The 18,667-nt window shown below is 40.9% G+C and overlaps 1 protein-coding gene across 1 annotated transcript; it reads left to right on the top strand.

The window, feature by feature from the left end:
- Positions 1-314: 314 nt before the first annotated feature.
- On the top strand, positions 315-17,535 carry LOC134402956 (lipase member M-like). Its single transcript, XM_063132919.1, has 10 exons — positions 315-396; positions 3,194-3,305; positions 4,739-4,856; positions 9,030-9,228; positions 10,598-10,707; positions 11,254-11,390; positions 12,913-13,059; positions 13,632-13,703; positions 15,744-15,809; positions 16,952-17,535. The coding sequence occupies exons 2-10, from the start codon at positions 3,201-3,203 to the stop codon at positions 17,183-17,185; spliced, it is 1,188 nt and encodes a 395-aa protein (XP_062988989.1). The 5' UTR covers positions 315-396; positions 3,194-3,200; the 3' UTR covers positions 17,186-17,535.
- The last annotated feature ends 1,132 nt before the right edge of the window (positions 17,536-18,667 follow it).

Here is an 18,667-nt window from a genome sequence, read left to right as displayed (position 1 = left end):
GTTACTCCATAATCCAGTTGATATTGCAGACTGTACATATCCAGAGCTGAAATCATCAGGAACAAAATTGATTTTAAGCAGTACATTAAAAGAAAGTCCTGAAGGGTTGGTACATTTTTATAGATCATTTTAAAGTTCTACAGAAAACATCGGGAAAGGAAACAATGACATCACCTGAATGCACTCCCTGTGGTAATAATACGTTGTTGGAGACTGAAAAATGAGGAGGCGTGTGTGACAGAATATGTATATATGTAAAAAAAAGGACAAGGAAATGTCAGTCATGAAGCTTTTATAAGGTCGTTCTCCCTAACTCTCCCTACTTTTAACTTCAAGCAACCAACTCTTCAGTCATTCCAGTACCCAATTCTCATCCAGTGCTGCCGGTGGATTTAGGTAATACTCTCTTTATATTTATGCAGACTTGCATATTAATTGCTATAGGAAAAAGGATTGTACTGTTATCTGTGGATTAACTTGTGAGCATTTCATAGCAATCCCATTGAAGGGATGATGCCAGGGTTCCAAATGGCTGCTTTCTATTAAAATGTTATTTTACTGAGGCACATAGAAGACCGTTTCTAGCTTGGTGTGCGTGGATCTATCTTTGTCTTATAGGGTGGCAGAGTAGTGCAACTTCTTTCAATGTTTTCCTGTGTTTAGAAGGTTTCTCTCACATTAGTGGCCTCCATTTAGCCATGGAACACCACTCACCGCTGGATCCGCATGCCACTTCCCCCTGCCCTGAAACTGTTCAAGAAATATTGACGAGATTGAACTCCTTGTGTGTAAAGGGTTTGCCTATTCAGTGACTTAATTAGCCCCATTCATAGAAATCAAGTCATTGATTAGCACCTTCTTCTGTATTATCACCAGGAAACAGCAACCAACATCATCAGGGAGCTGGAGAAACTAGAGAGAAAGGATACCAAAAATGATGAGTAAGAGAGGAACAGAAAGAAGTGCATAAAATTAAGCTGTGAATGAAGTAGAAAAAGATAGTTTTTCTCCCTCTCTCATACTAATAGAGCTTGGCTGTCATCCAATGAAGCTGAATAGTGGGTGATTCAGGACAGATGAAAATAGTGGGTGATTCAGGACAGTCTTCATTCAGTGCATAGTTAAACTATAGAATTCTGTTCCATAGGATGTTGTGATTAGGGCTGTGCACCCCCTACCCAAACCACTTCAGATCCCGATCCTGACTTTCTGGATCGGGCCCGAACCGCTTCAGGTCGATCTGGACCTCCCTCAATCTGCTCCGGAAATGGGCTTTGGAGGTCTTGATCGGCCCGCTCTGCTTCAGATCCGGGGATACGTAATGGAGCGGAGCACACCCCTAGTTGTGATGACCACCAACTTAGATGGCTTTAAAAGGAGATCAGTCAAATTCATGGTGGATATTGCCAACAGTGGCTATTACTAGGGGTGTGCACCGACCCCCCAATCCGCTTCGTGACCCGATCCTCTTCGCGCCGCTCCACCCGTCTCCCGCTCCGCTCTGCGGAGCGAGATCCGGCTTCGCCGCCGTCACTATATGGATGGTGGCGGCGGAAGATAACCCCCCACCCACCCCGCCCCCTTACCTTCCTCTGTCGCGGGCTTCAATTGAGGCCCCGGTTGAAGCTGGAAGAGGCCTTGGCCTTCACTTCTGGCTTCAACCGGGGCCTCAATTGAAGCCTGCGACGGAGGAAGGTAAGCGTCCCTCCTCCCTGCTCCCTTACCTGGGGCCGCCGCCGCCACCGCATGGATGCCAGCGCCGGCGGCACCAGGTAGGCCAAGCCCCCGCCCCTGCCCCCGCCCCCTTACTTTCCTCCGTCGCGGGCTTCAATTGAGGCCCCAGTTGAAGCCGGAAGAGGCCTCGGCCTTGCATGGCGGCACTGGCACCGCCAGATTAGTCCCCCTCCCCCCCACTTACCTGCAGGTGAAGCTCTGGATTGAGGTGATCCTCTTCGCCTCGATCCGCAGCCCCCCTGACTCTCTTCGCCTCCGCCTTTTTCCGGTGGGAGAAGACTATTGCCTTCATCTTCTACTTGTGAGAATCCTGTAGGCATCTGGCTTGCCACTGTGGGAAATGGGATTCTGGATTAGATAGGCCTTTGATCTGATCCAACAGGGCTCTTCTTATGTTCTGCTTGGGTGAAGCCTTGCTTTGGGTACCATCTTTTTCTGAGATTAAACTGGGCAAGCACAAGGATTTTTTAATTTTCTTTTTTATGGTTGGTTTTGTCACCATAGAACTCCCTCCCAAGTAAAGTTTATCAGGTTCACTCTGTCGTTGTTTTTGCTGCTGCTGCTGCTGTTGGTGATAATTCAGCGGGCATTGGGTGGCAATGGTTGAATTTGTTAACAGTAACTTCTATCAGAGAAAAGCCTTTTTTTATTTCTTGCTATTTGGTTCAGTCTGTGATTATAATCTCAAAATTATAATCTTATAATTTTATACTCTGTTATTGATGTTTTATGTTTTGAATGTTGTAAGCCTATGCATATTGTATCTGTTGATCTCTCTTTTGAATCAAGGTTTTTTGAAAGGAGGGTAGGATAATAATAATAATAATAATAATAATAATAATAATAATAATAATTTATTTCTTACCTGCCTCTCCACTTGGATCATAGAATCATAGAATAGCAGAGTTGGAAGGGGCCTACAAGGCCATCGAGTCCAACCCTCTGCTCAATGCAGGAATCCACCCTAAAGCATCCCTGACAGATGCTTATCCAGCTGCCTCTTGAATGCCTCTAGTGTGGGAGAGCCCACAACCTCCCTAGGTAACTGATTCCATTGTTGTACTGCTCTAACAGTCAGGAAGTTTTTCCTGAAGTCCAGCTGGAATCTGGCTTCCTTTAACTTCAGCCCGTTATTCCATGTCCTGCACGCTGGGAGGCTCGAGAAGAGATCCTGGCCCTCCTCTGTGTGACAACCTTTTAAGTATTTGAAGAGTGCTATCATGTCTCCCCTCAATCTTCTCATCTCCAGGCTAAACATGCCCAGTTCTTTCAGTAGAACAGCTTACAAATGTAAGCTATTGTATGGACCTTCTGACATGTCAAAACGTTCACTGGCATCTACCACATGGCACCATCACATTTGAATAAGCTTGTGTGCAGGTGTTCATTTCATTACGCATATATCTCTATCAGTTCCTCATCTCCATAAAATGTGTTAATGCCTTTTTGGTTTTTACAGTTCCAATATGTGGCTCCTTTTCCTGGTGGTGTGTGCAATCCAAGGCATTTTGTCTTCAAAAGAACCAGCACCCACAAGAGGCAATGTGAATCCTGAAGTATACATGAATATAGTAAGTTGTGATTTTGTTGGGGTTTTGTTTGTTTGTTTGTTTTTGTTTTGCTGGGCAAAACATTTAGAAAAGAACCCCACACAATAAATATAGAAGTTATCAATGGAGCCAATGCAATTATTCTATTTTATAACTGTATCTCCTTTTAGTAGTACTGAGTAATAAAGGTGCTGGGCATTGCAGTGTTAAAAAAGAAAGGTGCAGAACCTATACACAGATAATCTTATGTGGCAATTTTGCTGCTTGTGCACATGAAATACAGAAAAAAAATAATGTTTCTGTGTGCATGCATACAGGCACATTATTTTTTCTGTATTTATTTATGTCTAGTGTTTATATACTGCTCTCTATCTGAAGATTTTGGAGCAGTGAACAAATAGAATAACAGACTAAAGCCCTACATGCTTTGGGTCCAGGCTACTTGCGGGATCGCCTTCTCCCGTGCAATCTGCCCCACAAACTCGGGTCTTCCGGGAAGAATTTACTCCAGCCAACAAAAACAAGGCTGACAACTATTACCCAGAGGACCTTTTCTTCTGCTGCTCCCAGTTTGTGGAATGGCTTGCCAGGAGAGATTTGTCAACTTAACAGTCTTCCGGAATTTAAGAAAGCCATAAAGACTGATCTCTTCCAGCAGGCCTTCCCAGTTGGATTTTAAGATGCTTTTTTAATAATGTGCTGCTTTTAATAATGTATTAGTTTTAAATGTTTTAATTAGTTATATGTATTTTATGGTGTTTGCATTTGTGTTGTACCCCGCCTTGATCCAGAGGGAGAGGCGGGTAACAAATACATAAATTTATTATTATTATTATTACACCAATAAAATACATTTTTAAAACAACAAGGTTCAGATAAAACCATGGCTAGTCATTTCAGGGAAAGCTTCCTGGAACAACAACAGTTTCAGGAGGTGCTGAAAGCAGTAATCATATGTGAAAATCTACATGTGAGTTTCTTACATGAAGCCCTTTCCAGTGTAACTTCTAATAACCCATCTTATTTTCTCTCTTCTGTTTCTGCTGAATACCTTTTCTAGTACTTTCCGTTGATACTTCCTTACAAATCTCTGTTACTTATTACTTTTTTGAACACATCAAACACTGCCCTTCTATGGAGATTGATCCCATTATGGATGGAATGATCTCAGCCATAGTAGAAGACAGGTGTTGAAGGGCAAAACATTCGTGTTTCAAGATTTAACATGATTCTCTACTGAAACATTCTTCTGCTTCCTTCACATTTTAAATTTAAAATGTTTGCAAAAACAAACAAACAAAAAAATCCTTTGGATATTCTCCATTGTTCTTTGAGATCTTCTATGCTGACAAATTGGGATAAATATAGCCTGATAATTAGGCATTAGATTGCTGGTAACATAAAAGCACAATACTTTCACACGAGCTGAATCAAACTTATTTTGGGCTCTACAGAGTGAGATCATCCGCCATAGAGGATACCAAGCAGAAGAATATAAAGTGCTCACACCTGATGATTACATCCTCACTATCAACAGAATCCCCTCTGGCAGAGAACAACCTTGGCACATACGTAAGTAAGCGCAAAAAGAAGAGTGGATTTTTTTTAAAAAAAATCAAGTAGATGCTTGAGAAAATCTTGCTTTGCATCATCTGATAGGCAAGTGAGCACTTGTTTAATCCTGAAAACATAATTCACAAATGGGCAAGAAGTGGACCTATTCCTAAATATGTATGCTTGGTCTCAATAATCCTTCTATTCTGAAAAGGAGCAGGCTCGTACCATCATAAGACATGCCTATGCCCAATTTCCCTGATCCTTCCACTCCTTTTTTAAGGTTGACAGATCAAGCGAATAGATCTCAAGTTATTATTATTATTATTATTTATTTATTTATATAGCACCATCAATGTACATGGTGCTGTACAGATAACACAATAAATAGCAGGACCCTGCCGCGTAGGCTTACAATCTAATAAGTTGTAGTAAACAATAAAGAGGGAAGGAGAATGCGAACAGGCACAGGGAAGTGTAAACAGGCACCGGGTAGGGTGAAGCTAAACAGTATAAAGTCAGAACAAACTCAATATTTGAAGGCTATAGGGAAAAGAAAAGTTTTTAGCTGAGTTTTAAAAGCAGTGATTGAGTTGGTAGTTCTCAAGTGTTCTGGAAGAGCGTTCCAGGCGTAAGGGGCAGCAGAAGAAAAAGGACGAAGCCGAGTAAGGGAAGTGGAGGTCCTTGGGCAGGTGAGAAGCATGGACACATGCCTTTCTTGACATATCAAGGGTGCACACTTCCCTATCTCATCTACAGTTGTTTGGTATTTATTGAGTTTTATTTATTTAAACTACTTGTACACCACTTGATATCCTATGATCTCTAAGCAGTTTACATAAAAAAATACATCAAATATGATATAAAAACTAATGTACATACAGTATAAAATAGGAAATACATTTAAAACATTGCACAAACGCAACAGTGTGTTTACAAATCAGGGAATGCTTGAGTAAATGAATACATTTTCAAGAGGTATTTAAATCTCTCCACAGTTTCCACCTCTTGGACCACACCTGGGGAAGAGTGTTACAGCAGGTGGAATGAAGGAGACCTGCTTAAGTGCTGTTACCTGATGATGTGCCATTACCTGATGACACATAAGTGTTACTGTTTAGGCAGTAAGCACATAATTGCATGCATATCAGGAGAGGTTTAGTTAAACAGTATTCAGAACATTGAATGAAAATAAAATTTGGTACTTGTGTGCATGTAACCTTTCACAACAGCAGGAGTTGATTATCACCATTCTGCTGTGTTAATAAACAATCTGTAGCAGGACAGGAAACGAGTCGCTGTTCTAGGCTGAATTATTATTATTATTATTATTATTATTATTATTATTATTATTATTATCTTCTTTATTTGTATCTTGCCTTTTGTCCAATGCCGGGCCTCAAGGCATCTTTACAAAATTAAAACATATACAGGTAAAAGCTATAAGTAAAAATACAAAAGTTAATATACTTAAATAAGTTTTAATATGAAAACATTTCAACATTTAAAATACATATTAAATTTTCAAAGTCTAAAACACAGATGGAGGTCCACATTATTCAACAAAGGCCTGCTGGAATACGACAGTTTTCGCCTGCCTCCAAAAACACATCAAGAAGGGAACCAGTCTAATTTCCCTGGGAAGGCAATGCCAGAGCTCTGCAGCAGCCACCAAGAAGGCCCTCTCCTGTGTTCCCACCAGGTGTGCCTGTGATGGTGGTGGGACTGAGAGAAAGGCTTCCCCAGAAGATCTCAAAACACAGGCAGTGAATAGAATCAGATGTCTTGATTTGTTCTAATTCAGTTGTTTCACACTGGAGACTCCAGTGCTTATTTGAACTTAAAAGGAAGTTCATTTGAGCTTAAGTTCATTTGAACTTAAAAGGAAGCAGCACAGATCCACTCAAACAAAGGAAGAAGAGGGAATAGGTGATATGGCTTAGAACAAACTTCTACAACCTGGGGCTCTCCAGATGTGCTGGACTAGAATTCCCATCACCCCAGCTGGCCTTGGCCATGGGGATAATGGTTGTTCTAGTCCAACACATTTGGGGAGTGACGTACCAGGTTGGGAAAGTCTGGGCTAGAAAATTGCATTTCTAATTTCTTAGAATTATTTTATTGCCAGCTTTTTTCAGCAGAAATTAATAGTATATTTTTAAATCATTTAGTTACTATCCAAAGTGAAAATTAAAAAAGAAAAGAGGGGATGGCTTGGGTTTTTTTTCCTGGTTCCATGTCAAATGTTATATTATATGGTTTTCAGTGAAATCACTAATATGCAAATTTCAGGAGCCCCAGTAATCCCCTGCATCGCCTCTTCTCTTTTTATGTGAAGCAACAGAAGGGACAATGAGCCTTTACAGAGGTTGGCAGTGGAAGTTAACAGAGAGTAACAGAGAGTACACTGTGGTAACAATGTGAGCCTTTCTGACAGGAGCCATTAAGTTGTCTTACTTAAAGAGGGTGGCAATTTATCCTGAAGTGGATCTTCCCTGCCAAGTATCAGGGCCTTTTCAGACACCTCCTTTCTGCATCCCACATTCACATTCCTCACACATTCCTGCCATGCCTCTTTTGATATATGGGCGTCTGCCACAACACGACTTCACAGTCCCCATTTAAGAGAAAAACTACACATTACACCAATCGTGTAGTTGAAGGCTAGCATTTATTTATTCTAGTGTGCATGGCCCCAATTTGGATTAGGACCAGCATGCACCAGGAGGGGGAGGATTAAACTTCCCTCATGAATTCTCCCCCTGCCCCAATATTCTCCTCTCCCTCAGGGAGAAAAAGGAGGAAATCTTCTCTTAGGGCCAATGGCCTTCGAAGTAATTTCTAAAGTTCTTTGCAAGTGATCAATGCATACCTCTGACAGGTTACCCCTGAGTGAATGAGGCCCTTGACAGGCAGAAAAAGGTCCTCCTACCCTGTTTTTGACAATGGTTTGATTGCATCATTGTTTAAATGAACAAAATGTGATGAATGAATCAGGAGTCATGATTAATATGATGGCAAATTAGTTGTTCATAAGATCCATATATGAAAAGCGCTGATCCTTTTATGACTGCAGGCCACAGCATCATGTGTTGGCCAGGGAAGGCAGGAATTGCTCAAGAGATTTCTAGTTTTAAACAAACAATGCTTGTGTGTGTCATGCACTGGCCTGGGTCTGACCTAAAGGTGGAGAGGCCTGCTAGGACAAAGCAGCAGTGTCACAAATCACAATGGTGCTGGACCTTGATTGTGAATCAGAACTACAACCTGAGTCTATGTAGTCAGAAGCTCCTGGAGACAGAGAGCCTCAAACTGAAGACAGCAGCACTCCCTAGTCTAGATTTCTGTTAGGATTAGTACTGGGGCCTGCTAACAACTGCAGTTAATACATTAGATGGGAGTTAATAGATAGGCAGACGGGTTGGGTGTAAGTTCTAGACCAGAGGTCTATGTTTTCAAGTCTCTCCAGTCTATAGGAAGGAGGCCAGGCATGAGAGGTATAGTCAACCCCAAGAGGAGTACATAAAGACCCAATTGAGCTCCAGACATCACTGGAAGAAGTAGTTAACTTGGAGCTATCTAAAGTTCTCTGACTCTCTCTTTACCTACTACCTGACCGAATATGCCATCCTCAGATGTTCCCTCATGCTCCATGAGCTCCCACTTCATGGTCAGGATAGGATACTGTGGAAGAAGAGTTTAGAGTATATATATATATATATACACACACACACATATACATACATACATACATACACACACACACACACACACTACATTTAGGTGATGGGACTATGGACCAATTCCTACTTTTTGCCAGTGGATTGATTGCAGCCTATTCATGGCTCCATTCATGAACTTGATACACAAGAGATAATGTACTTTGAAGCAGCAGTTAATGCTTTGCATCCTCATCTTGCAGAATTCATGCATTTCTAATGCCCAATTCCACTAGAAGTTTTGTGGTTGGGTTTTCTGGCAAGGCAAAAAAAAAAAAAAGAGAGAGAGAGAGAGAGAAATGCAGCAAAGCACTAATCTTTTTCTTTTTCTTCCTAGATTCATATCCATCTGTCACTCAAATACATTTTACATATGAAAAAGAGAAATCATCCCAGAAGGACCTCATCTATGCTTGGGTTCTTGTATAGTTGCTCTAGACAAGTAATGATCTTTGTGACTTTCTTTTTACAGCTAAAAAGCCTGTTGTGCTTTTGCAGCATGGCTTTGCTTTAGAAGGAAGCAGCTGGGTTGAAAATATGCACAACAACAGCCTCGGATTCATGCTAGCAGATGCTGGTTATGATGTCTGGATAGGGAACAATAGGGGCAATTCCTGGTCTCGGAAACACCGGACATTATTTGTTGAACAAGAACAATATTCTGCTTACAGGTAAGCTAAGGCCTTAACTAGACCTAAGGCTTATCCCAGGCGAATGGAGGGGTCATCCCTGCTTGCTCCCTGGATCCCCTGTATGTCATTTGGATGCACAGGGATGATCCTGGGACAATCACGGGATATAGGCCTAGTCTAGCCATGGCCTAAAACTAAATGTATAGAAATTACTGAAACTGGTCTTTTTCTTTTCTTATTTTAAGGAGAACCTTGTTTATATCAATTCATTTTGAAGAAGCTTTGTAGTAGACCTGAACAAATACAGTCACAGATCTATACAATGCTTCTAATTTACCTCTTAAAAAATCAAATGCAAAATTTTCAATGTGCAATATGAAGTTTGTGACCTTTTACTCCAGAATTCAGTATTCAGAGAATAGTAAATATTCACCACCAATAGAATTGAAGAGAATTTTGGAATGCAATTAGTTTCAGCTCTACATTGTAGTAGGTCTTTAACTTCTTCCAAAGTCAGCTGATCATATCCTTCTACAATTATGAATTAAAGTTCATGTGACCCACTGGATGTTTTTAACCATCAGTAAGCATGAAATCCTGTTATCTAGATTCATGTTTGTAACAGTGTTATCAGAAAATCCAAAGATCTTCCACAAATAAACTTTACGATTTGGTGGCTCAATAAATCAAATTGGATTGCAGTCCTATGCATGGCTCGCTAGGTCAAGCCAGGAGTTGTAGGACTTTTTTTCTATCTAAATATGCATAGGGCAATGCCCTTAATATATCTACCATGGTTATTTTCTATAAGATTACTAGGACAAGATCTACACCTTGTGTCAAATCACTATGATCCCATCATGGAAACACTATATCCCTCCTGTGCATATATCCCTTGTAGGACACACAATGCCATTTGTTGTGATATTTTGGATAATGTAGAATAAAAAGCAGGAATTAACACTATGAAAGGGTAGATGGAATATGACAAGCAACAGATCAGTGCACTTCAATACTGCTATAAAGCAGTAATATAGATCTAACCTAGGATATTATGCATGCTTACAGTTTTTCAATTGGCATCTATGGAATGTCATGCTCTAGACACACATGGAGACAGCTGATGGTTTGAGCTATTTCCCTGCACATAAGAGCATGTGTGCACAAAGTTCAGTGTATTCATCAGTGCCACTGTATCACAGCTGTAGTGTTGGACATTTGCAATCCTTGTCATCCATCCTCTCAAGAACCTTGTGAAACAAGCCATACAATTCTGGGCCAGATCCAGAAGGGCATTGAAGTCCCATTGATTTGAATTAAAGAGTTCTGGCTGGTTCCACAATTTTACATGAGGATAGAGTCAGTGCACTCAATGAGAATCAATGGTAAATTATGACTTATGTTACAGTTTTGATGAAATGGCCAAGTATGATCTTCCAGCAATAATCGATTTTATTGTGAAGAAAACTGGAGTCCCCAAGATGCATTTTGTTGGATTTTCTCAGGGTGCCACTCAAGGTATGTTAAGGGTAACATTATATTGACATACACAGCTAAATCTGGATGCAATGTAGATATACCTATTATTATTAATAGGGAGATGGGTTGTCACTGAAAATGATAACCTCTTCAAACAGTCTGTCACTGAAAATCCAGAACAGGTCAAGTTACATTCAGGTCCAAGTAAAAGTTGAATGTAGCCCTTGTGCTCAGTTATTCGTCCTTATCTATTCTTAGAAAGTCATGATTAGAAAGAGGCAAATTTTCTACTGAAATACCTGAATTTAAACTGTACTTAAACCAATGGAAACTTCAGAAGTTGTAACTGGGAAATAAAGCATGCATTAGTCGTTGAGTACTTGAATTATTTTTCAATAGATTTTAAATAAATAGCAGACCAACATTGCAAACTTATCTATGCATATTTATTTGGGAGTAAAACCCCATTGTGTTTGGTGGGGCTTACTCCCTAGTAAGTGTGCCTTGGATTACACCCTGAAAGTGGAGAGCCTGAAAAAGTGTGATTGCTCTAATCTATTTTGTCTCTGTGTGTGCGTGTTCTAGGTTTCATTGCATTTTCATCTATGCCACATGTAGCTGAAAAGATAAAAATGTTCCATGCCTTTGCTCCATTAAGCACACTAAAGTGTTCTCTGAGCCCTTTTGTCAAGTTGCTGTTCCTGCCAGATGGAATAATAAAGGTATTTGATTGTGGACTTGGTGGGGTTAGTGCCGATAATGTAATTATTTTATTACAGGACCTTCTGTGACACACTACCATCAACTTAGTGCTCTTGATTCACACATGCACATACATTTCTTGATTGTTGAGCATGTGAAATCTGAATGTGCAAACTGACTTCATTGAAACATTTTGTTCTTTAAGTGGTATCTGATGTGAACAGGCCACAGTACCTTGTTATCAGGACTGCATATAGTTTCTATGTTGTTATCATGACTCCACACACACACACACACACACACAGAGCATAATTTATAGAGGACCCGTGGTGGATGAAGAGAGAGCACAACAGTATGGTCACATTCCTTATGGTCACATTAAAATAGAGATCAATGTGACCATAAGATGTCTTGATGCTTATTGTCTGGAGAATGATTTAACTATCTACTCATCTGTTGGTCCCAGGCAAGAATCCTCAGCCACAAATGAACTGTGGATAGAGCAAATGTTACCTGACGTTCTCTAAATTTAAAGAATGATCTCATATAGTTGTTAAATGCCTTAGCTCTGGGTGGATGGCCTCCACATGTAAAAACATGGAGTTAAAACCCACATGTCTGCACAAGTTATTCTTAAATTCACTCAGACATATTGACCCTCCAGCTGTCACAACATTGAAAATGCAAAATGTGTATTCTTTAATTAGATTTAGAGGCCACACTGTCTCAAACGACCAGTATAGGTAGTACATTAGAAGCACAAACATGCAAACACAAAAATGTTTCTTGACATGTGAACAGTAAGTCCCAGCCATCTGATTGGGGTTTCATGCAAATATGCTTGAAGCAACACCTGCACAGTTTAAGGATGTGATTGCTAGCACATCTTTACACCAACATAAGAATTCACCCTTATTCAGATTCTGGGGTAGCAGCCAACCTCCAAGTGGGCTGGTACTGCAGCAGCATAATCCGCTGACAGAAGAGAGCCAAACCAATGCTGGATATTTGTTGTGGGACATACAAAATGGTGGGCATCTGGCTTCTTCTAGAGAAGGCTGGACATGGATCCATGAGCTAGGATGGTTTGGGATATCAGCGCTGGGGGGTGCATTGGTGGTAGTATCCCAAGGGCCTACACAACTCTGGTGCCAGCCATGTTCCAAACATTCACATTTGAGACAACACTGTTTTAGAGGTAGGTTACCATGACAATCCCTGAAGTATGAAAAATGTATATTTTGATTGGGTGGCAAGGATAGAGCCCTAATAGATGAAGGGATATGGTATGGTCAAGCAGTATACTTTTGTATGCAGAGAAAATGCTGAAACTGAGAGTCCCCTCTCACTATCTCCCCTACATACCTATTCATATACACAACACACACACAATCTTTGTTCCACCCCACCTCTATAGGGGGACCTGCAGCCCCCAAACAAACCAGCCTGGAGGTTTTCTGACTGGTCAGTCAACCTACTTACTGCTATATCTGCAAATTCTCTCCATTGCTGTAATTATATATAATGTTGGTATATTTGCAGACTTTCTTGGGCAAGAGAGATTTTTCACTGAGAAGTGAGATTAAGAGGTCACTTACAACTCGTATCTGCAGCTCCAAAACCTTCAACAAGCTCTGCTCGTGGGCCTTTTCAGTTGTTGGGGGATCTAATGAGACAAATCTGAACATGGTATGTATAAAGTGGGGTGCATTTTAGCTATCTCAGATTACTTAAATGACCACTGCCCATCCCGTGGAGATAGGAGCTGGTTGTTTTCAAATGTTAGTTCATGGAGAGAGAGAGAGAGAGAGAGAGAGAGAGAACATAAACATGATGATAGTCAACCATCCTATACACTAACAGCAGATTCATTCTTTAAATGTGGGTCTTTACATAATGAAAACAGCACCATCCACTCACAAGGGGGCAGTATGGGCAAGGCGGGGGAAGTTTGCAGAAGTAAAAACAAAAACAAAAAGCTGCTTTAGGGGAAACCCCAAACTACCCAATGGAGACTGAGCATGCTCAGTAGCCACAGAATGCTGGCATATGATTGGAATGGAAATCTTGGGAAGCGATGGAATGGAGTAACCTTGAAGATGGCATGACTGAAGGAACTCCACACTGCAACATTTTGTTGCAGATCCACCACCGCCATTCCAATTATAATGGAATCCTTCCCCATCTCACACCACCCAGGAAACCAAAACTTTAAGAGCCCCCTCAAAAAATTAAATGTCTGAAAACAATGTTTCTTGCAGAGCCGCATTGATGTCTACATGTCGCGTTTTCCAGATTCGACATCAGTTCAGAATGTGCTCCACTGGGGACAGGTAAAATCTCTAAAAATGCAAAATGACTTCTAGTGCAGCTTTGATCTATATTTGTTCCTTACATTTTCCAGGCTGAGTAGAGATGTGTGGATACCTGAACTTAAACCATTAAGGACACAATCCTGTGCATGTTTAGACATGAAAATGTCCTTCAACCCATACAGGCTGTGGCATGCTGGGAGTTCTAGGACATGTTTCTATCTGAACAGGCACAGGGTTACACCCTTAGTAAACCTGTAAACCTGTTACACCTGTAAACCGCCCAGAGAGCCCTGGCTATGGGAGCGGTATATAAGTGTAATAAATAAATAAATATAAATAAATTAGTGGAGTCATGCAGGTCAAAGGCTTATAACAAACTGCACACTGTCAATGTGCAGGAATGTGGCATTCCAAGGTCAGACAGAGTGGATATGGAGAAAACTTAGTTAAATCATATTATTCATAACATCTAGACCATGATTAGTATGTCTTAGATTCTTACAATTTATATCTCAAACACAGCAGTGTATTAGGGATGGGTGAAACTGTCAAGTTTGATTCTGCTCAATTTCTCAATTTTCCAGTGTTACGTATGTTCCATTCCATTTCTGCATTAGTTTGCATTCTTTCTCCTAAACTGTCGGCATGAACGTTCATTTGTATATTTGTGTGCATTTCTCAACAAGAATGCATTTTTTCAAATATATTAATTTCCCCAGACAATAATAGCATGTATTTTTGTACACTCTTTGCCCTAATATACACATTTTTGTACATATTTCCCTAATATGAAGATATTGTGTGTATTTTTTCCTATTATATGCATTTGTTCTGCATATTTTTTGATTTGTGAACTGCATTGCAAAATTCTGAAAAATTCCAAATATCACTGTATAGCTGCCACATCATCAGCTCTGTGTGTGTGTAAACGTTTTATTTTACCATGGCCTTGCTGCTATTGCCCTTGTTGTTCTTGATGATTCTATTGTTAGCTTTTATCATTTTAACTGCTATTTTACTGTGCATGTTTTTATTGCTTTTAATGTTTTAAACTGTTTTTATGTATTTTATTATTACAAGCCGCCTTGGGAGAGCTTCCGCCCTGAAAAGCCGCCAAGAAATGTTTTAAATAATAAAAATAAATAATCTGGATTGCAGCAGGCATGAATGAGAATTTTAACCCTTTCTTCCCCTGCTGCAGCCAATGAGGGATTCTGTCCTGTGCAAATCCCACCTTCAGAGAAGGGATTAGCATCAGGACCAGAGTAGGGAAGGACAGGGTTAAATTCTCTCCCCATCCCTGCTGCAATGCTAATTTGGCAAACTTCAGTTCAATGATGAAAGAAAGATGGGCTAGAAATGTAAAAATAAAATTACAGAGTAAATAGAAAGCATGATTTGCCTAAGCTGCTGACTCACCAGGCAATTCAACCCAGGTCCTCTGATGATGCAGTTTTTATCGTGGTAATTGCTTACCCAAAAAATATAGCAGAGTGCGAATAGCAGCAGCAGCGTGGAGCTGGAAATGGTTTCAGCTTGGAGTTAGGAACAAAAAAGAAGCACTCACGGTCTTTGGTCAGTAAGAAACTTTACTGACACTAAATAAATTACTTACAGAATAAATGGTCATATATACAGTCCTTTCACCAACAGTACAGCAACACAACGTAGCAGTGAAGATAATGTCATAGCAGTAAGATATCACAACAGCAGTTGTTGCAGCAGCAGTAAGAAGCCTTACAACATGGACTTCTTAAATACACTTTTCTCCTTGGCCCAATTAACCAATAGTCTCTTCATCTTGTACTTCTCGTACCGCACGTAGGCCAGGGAAGAATCTGCTTTATACTGGACTTCTCCTGGCAGAGACAATCTGGCCAAGGACATCTTTTTAACTCTTTAGAGTCCTTTTCCTTCTGTGGGTAAAAACCTAACCCCAACAGTTTCATCCATCTACTATTGTTTCTCCTCTGCTTGATACTTCAGTGGAATGAAAATCAGAATAAACTGATTGTGAGAGTTCAGTCATTAGAAAAGTTTTCTTTTCTTCATTTCTAGATATACAAAACTGGGAAATTTAGAGCCTTTGATTATGGGAATAGAAATAAGGATAAATACAATCAGGTAAGACACTTATGCAATACTTAAAGGTCCATGTAGTTCTAGTGGAGACAGAGTTCCCCTATGTGCAAGCTGCCCCATTCACTTCAACAGTGAATGAAGCTCCACAAGAGTCAATGAATATGCACCCAGAGTCTCTACTGAAGTGAAGGAGGCAGCCCCTGGAGTCAAGGAAGGTCTGTGTCCAGATCAAATGCCTGCACATGGACACAACATCCAGGAAACTACAGTCTGATAGCAGTTTTCAGATGGGACCTCACTTGCTATGGAAAAATGTCCATGGCTTAAAATATTTGTTCTCAATAGGATAGGAAATTTGCCACCACTGAACATGAATGCATGCATTCCTTTTTGTGTTTGGAAGGGTTTGTTCATGCTATTTCTCAGTAGGAAATAGGGATGGGTGAAATTGGCGGGCACTCACTCTGCGGCAGCTGCCACTTGTGCCCGTGAGCAGGGCTGCGTGAGATGCCGCCGAGCGCTCGCAAGGCTTGCGAGACCTTGGCAACCGCTTGGCAACCGCCCGCAGCCACTGCCACAATTGCACATTTCCCCCTTCCATGCCTTTACCCTTGCGTTCATAGGGTCTTTAAGGCCTTCATTGGCACGGGCGGTAAATTTGCGATTTCCCAAGACTCCAGAAAGTGTGCAATTTTTGGAGCCTTGGGAAATTGCACATTTGCTCCTATCGTTCTGCAGGGTCAAGCGGGAAGAGTTGAGAGGAGGTGGGAGGTGGTCCACCAAACTAGCTGCACATCAAAGTTGGGTTAAGAGGACCCTCCCTGAAGGTGGAGTCCAGTAAAAGCCTGTTGTGGCACAGCGAGAAACCCTCCATTTAGTTGATAGGCAACTGCCTTGCTTTGTTTGGCCAATTAAGCTTAGAGGATAGCTGCTAACCTTCACAGTCAAAGGTGAAGAAGTTGTTGTTTTTTACTAATAAAGACTTTGTGGATTGCACAGCGAATCTAGGTATTGCCTCATATTTCCCTGGGAGGTCTTAGAATCACGACAAATGCACATAGGAAGCAGCTCAGCAAATGATTCATTCAAGGCTCATTGATGTTTTAGCCTCACATTTTTAGTTTTACCTTTGCCAGATTTAAGTTACAAAGCCCTTCCATTTCTTCTCTTTTCTTTGTTTTTAGACTGAGCCTCCATCCTATGACATAGAACATATGAGAATACCAACGACTGTATGGTATGGTGAAAATGACTGGTTTGCTGACCCTGATGACGTCAAAGCATTAATCTGTCGCATCCGTAACGTAGTCTACATAAATAACCTATCTAAATGGACTCATTTTGATTTTCTTTGGGGTCTTGATGCCCCTCAGAAAGTTTACAGTCCCCTTATCGAACTGATGGACTTGCACCCATAGAGCTGTAATTTTCCCTATCATTTGTTGTGTAAAGGAATAACAAAACATAGGATGCAGCCTATATTATTCTATATTTTCTACCATATCTTGATGTAAGGCACATACAGTTCAGGATTTTCCTAAATGGCCAAGCACTTGTCATTTACAATGGACAAGATGTTCATTGTAATAGGCTTGTATATTGCAAGGATTCCCCTGGCATGCCAAACATTACGTGAGCCCTGTACACAGAGACACATTGTAATCTATGAGATTAATGTCAATGGGGGTTGGGCTGCTCAGTGTCAGAGGTGGAGATCAGCTTTTGTCCTAACACCCAATATTATTCCCCAAGTACTCACCCCCCATTTCACCCCATTCAAGCAAACTGTCAGGGAATGCAGCAGAGCTTTATTTTTATAAACGAAGATGCACAGCTGTGCACCAGCAAAGTAAAAAAGAAATGCTCCCTCCGTAAATGCGCAGGGGTGAATTAATGCAGAATCAGAGAGGAGTGTGTGTGTGTGTGTGTGTGTGTGTTTATCGGGGCAATGGTTTGAGGGGATTTTTTTTTAAAAAAAATCCTAAAAATCAAGGGATGAACAGATCTGTTTCTAACTTGGCATGGCTAAACCTCTATTTAAGAGCTATCATGGCTAAAGCCTACTTAAGAGCTATCATGGTGGCAGATTTCATCTCTTTATCTTTAAAAATGACGGAGATGTAAGCATTTTTGTTAATCTCATAGACTATAATAGAATGTTTATCCGAAAACAGATCAGAGCTCCGAGGGGTAATCTGATGGTGCGGAGACACAGAGCTGCTCCAAAAATTGGAGCAGAGAAGCTCTTCATCTGAGTTCCACTCTGAATTTTGTAGTGGAGCAGACCCACTCTGCACACCCCTAGTTAAAACATGTTCAGATGTTGGGAATTGGTTTTGAAAAGAGTGGACACCCATGTTACAGAAGCCGCAGTGTAGAAAAATGGTGGGCTGGATGCTTGCTGATGTGTGCTGAATGTGATGTTTTAGAATCATGCTACAGTTTTATGAATATGTAAGCTAATTTGGGCAACAGATCACCCATGAGGGGAATCATATGAGAACAGAGAGCAGGACTGCACTCATTCATCCCATCCCCTCTGTCATGCCCTCCTTGCCTTTTCCACTAGAAGGGGAATGTCTGCAGCAGGGAGCCTGCTGTATTTGTGTATGGTCCTTGCACAATATGGAACCCAGCAAGATCAGGGTTCTAAATTGCACAAATTGCATGAGGACAACACACTCCTCACTGCAGATTTTGCCCTTCCTTCCATACACTGGAAGTGCCAACAGAGATGTGCTAAGAAAGGATGTCGTGGGCATCCGGTTGGGTCCAGGAATCCCATGGGTCCAGAACTGGCTTTAATCTTGCAGAAATGGCCATTTATGGCAGCCGTTGTGCCCAAGATCAGATCTGTACTCTTTTGAAAGCCCAGCTAATACAGAAAATGTCAGTTCACA

Source organism: Elgaria multicarinata, chromosome 8 (genome assembly GCF_023053635.1).
Source record: "Elgaria multicarinata webbii isolate HBS135686 ecotype San Diego chromosome 8, rElgMul1.1.pri, whole genome shotgun sequence".
Classification (NCBI taxonomy): domain Eukaryota; kingdom Metazoa; phylum Chordata; class Lepidosauria; order Squamata; family Anguidae; genus Elgaria; species Elgaria multicarinata.
The sequence above is the reverse complement of the archived record's forward strand: the minus strand, read 5'-3'. Positions and strand labels throughout refer to the sequence as shown.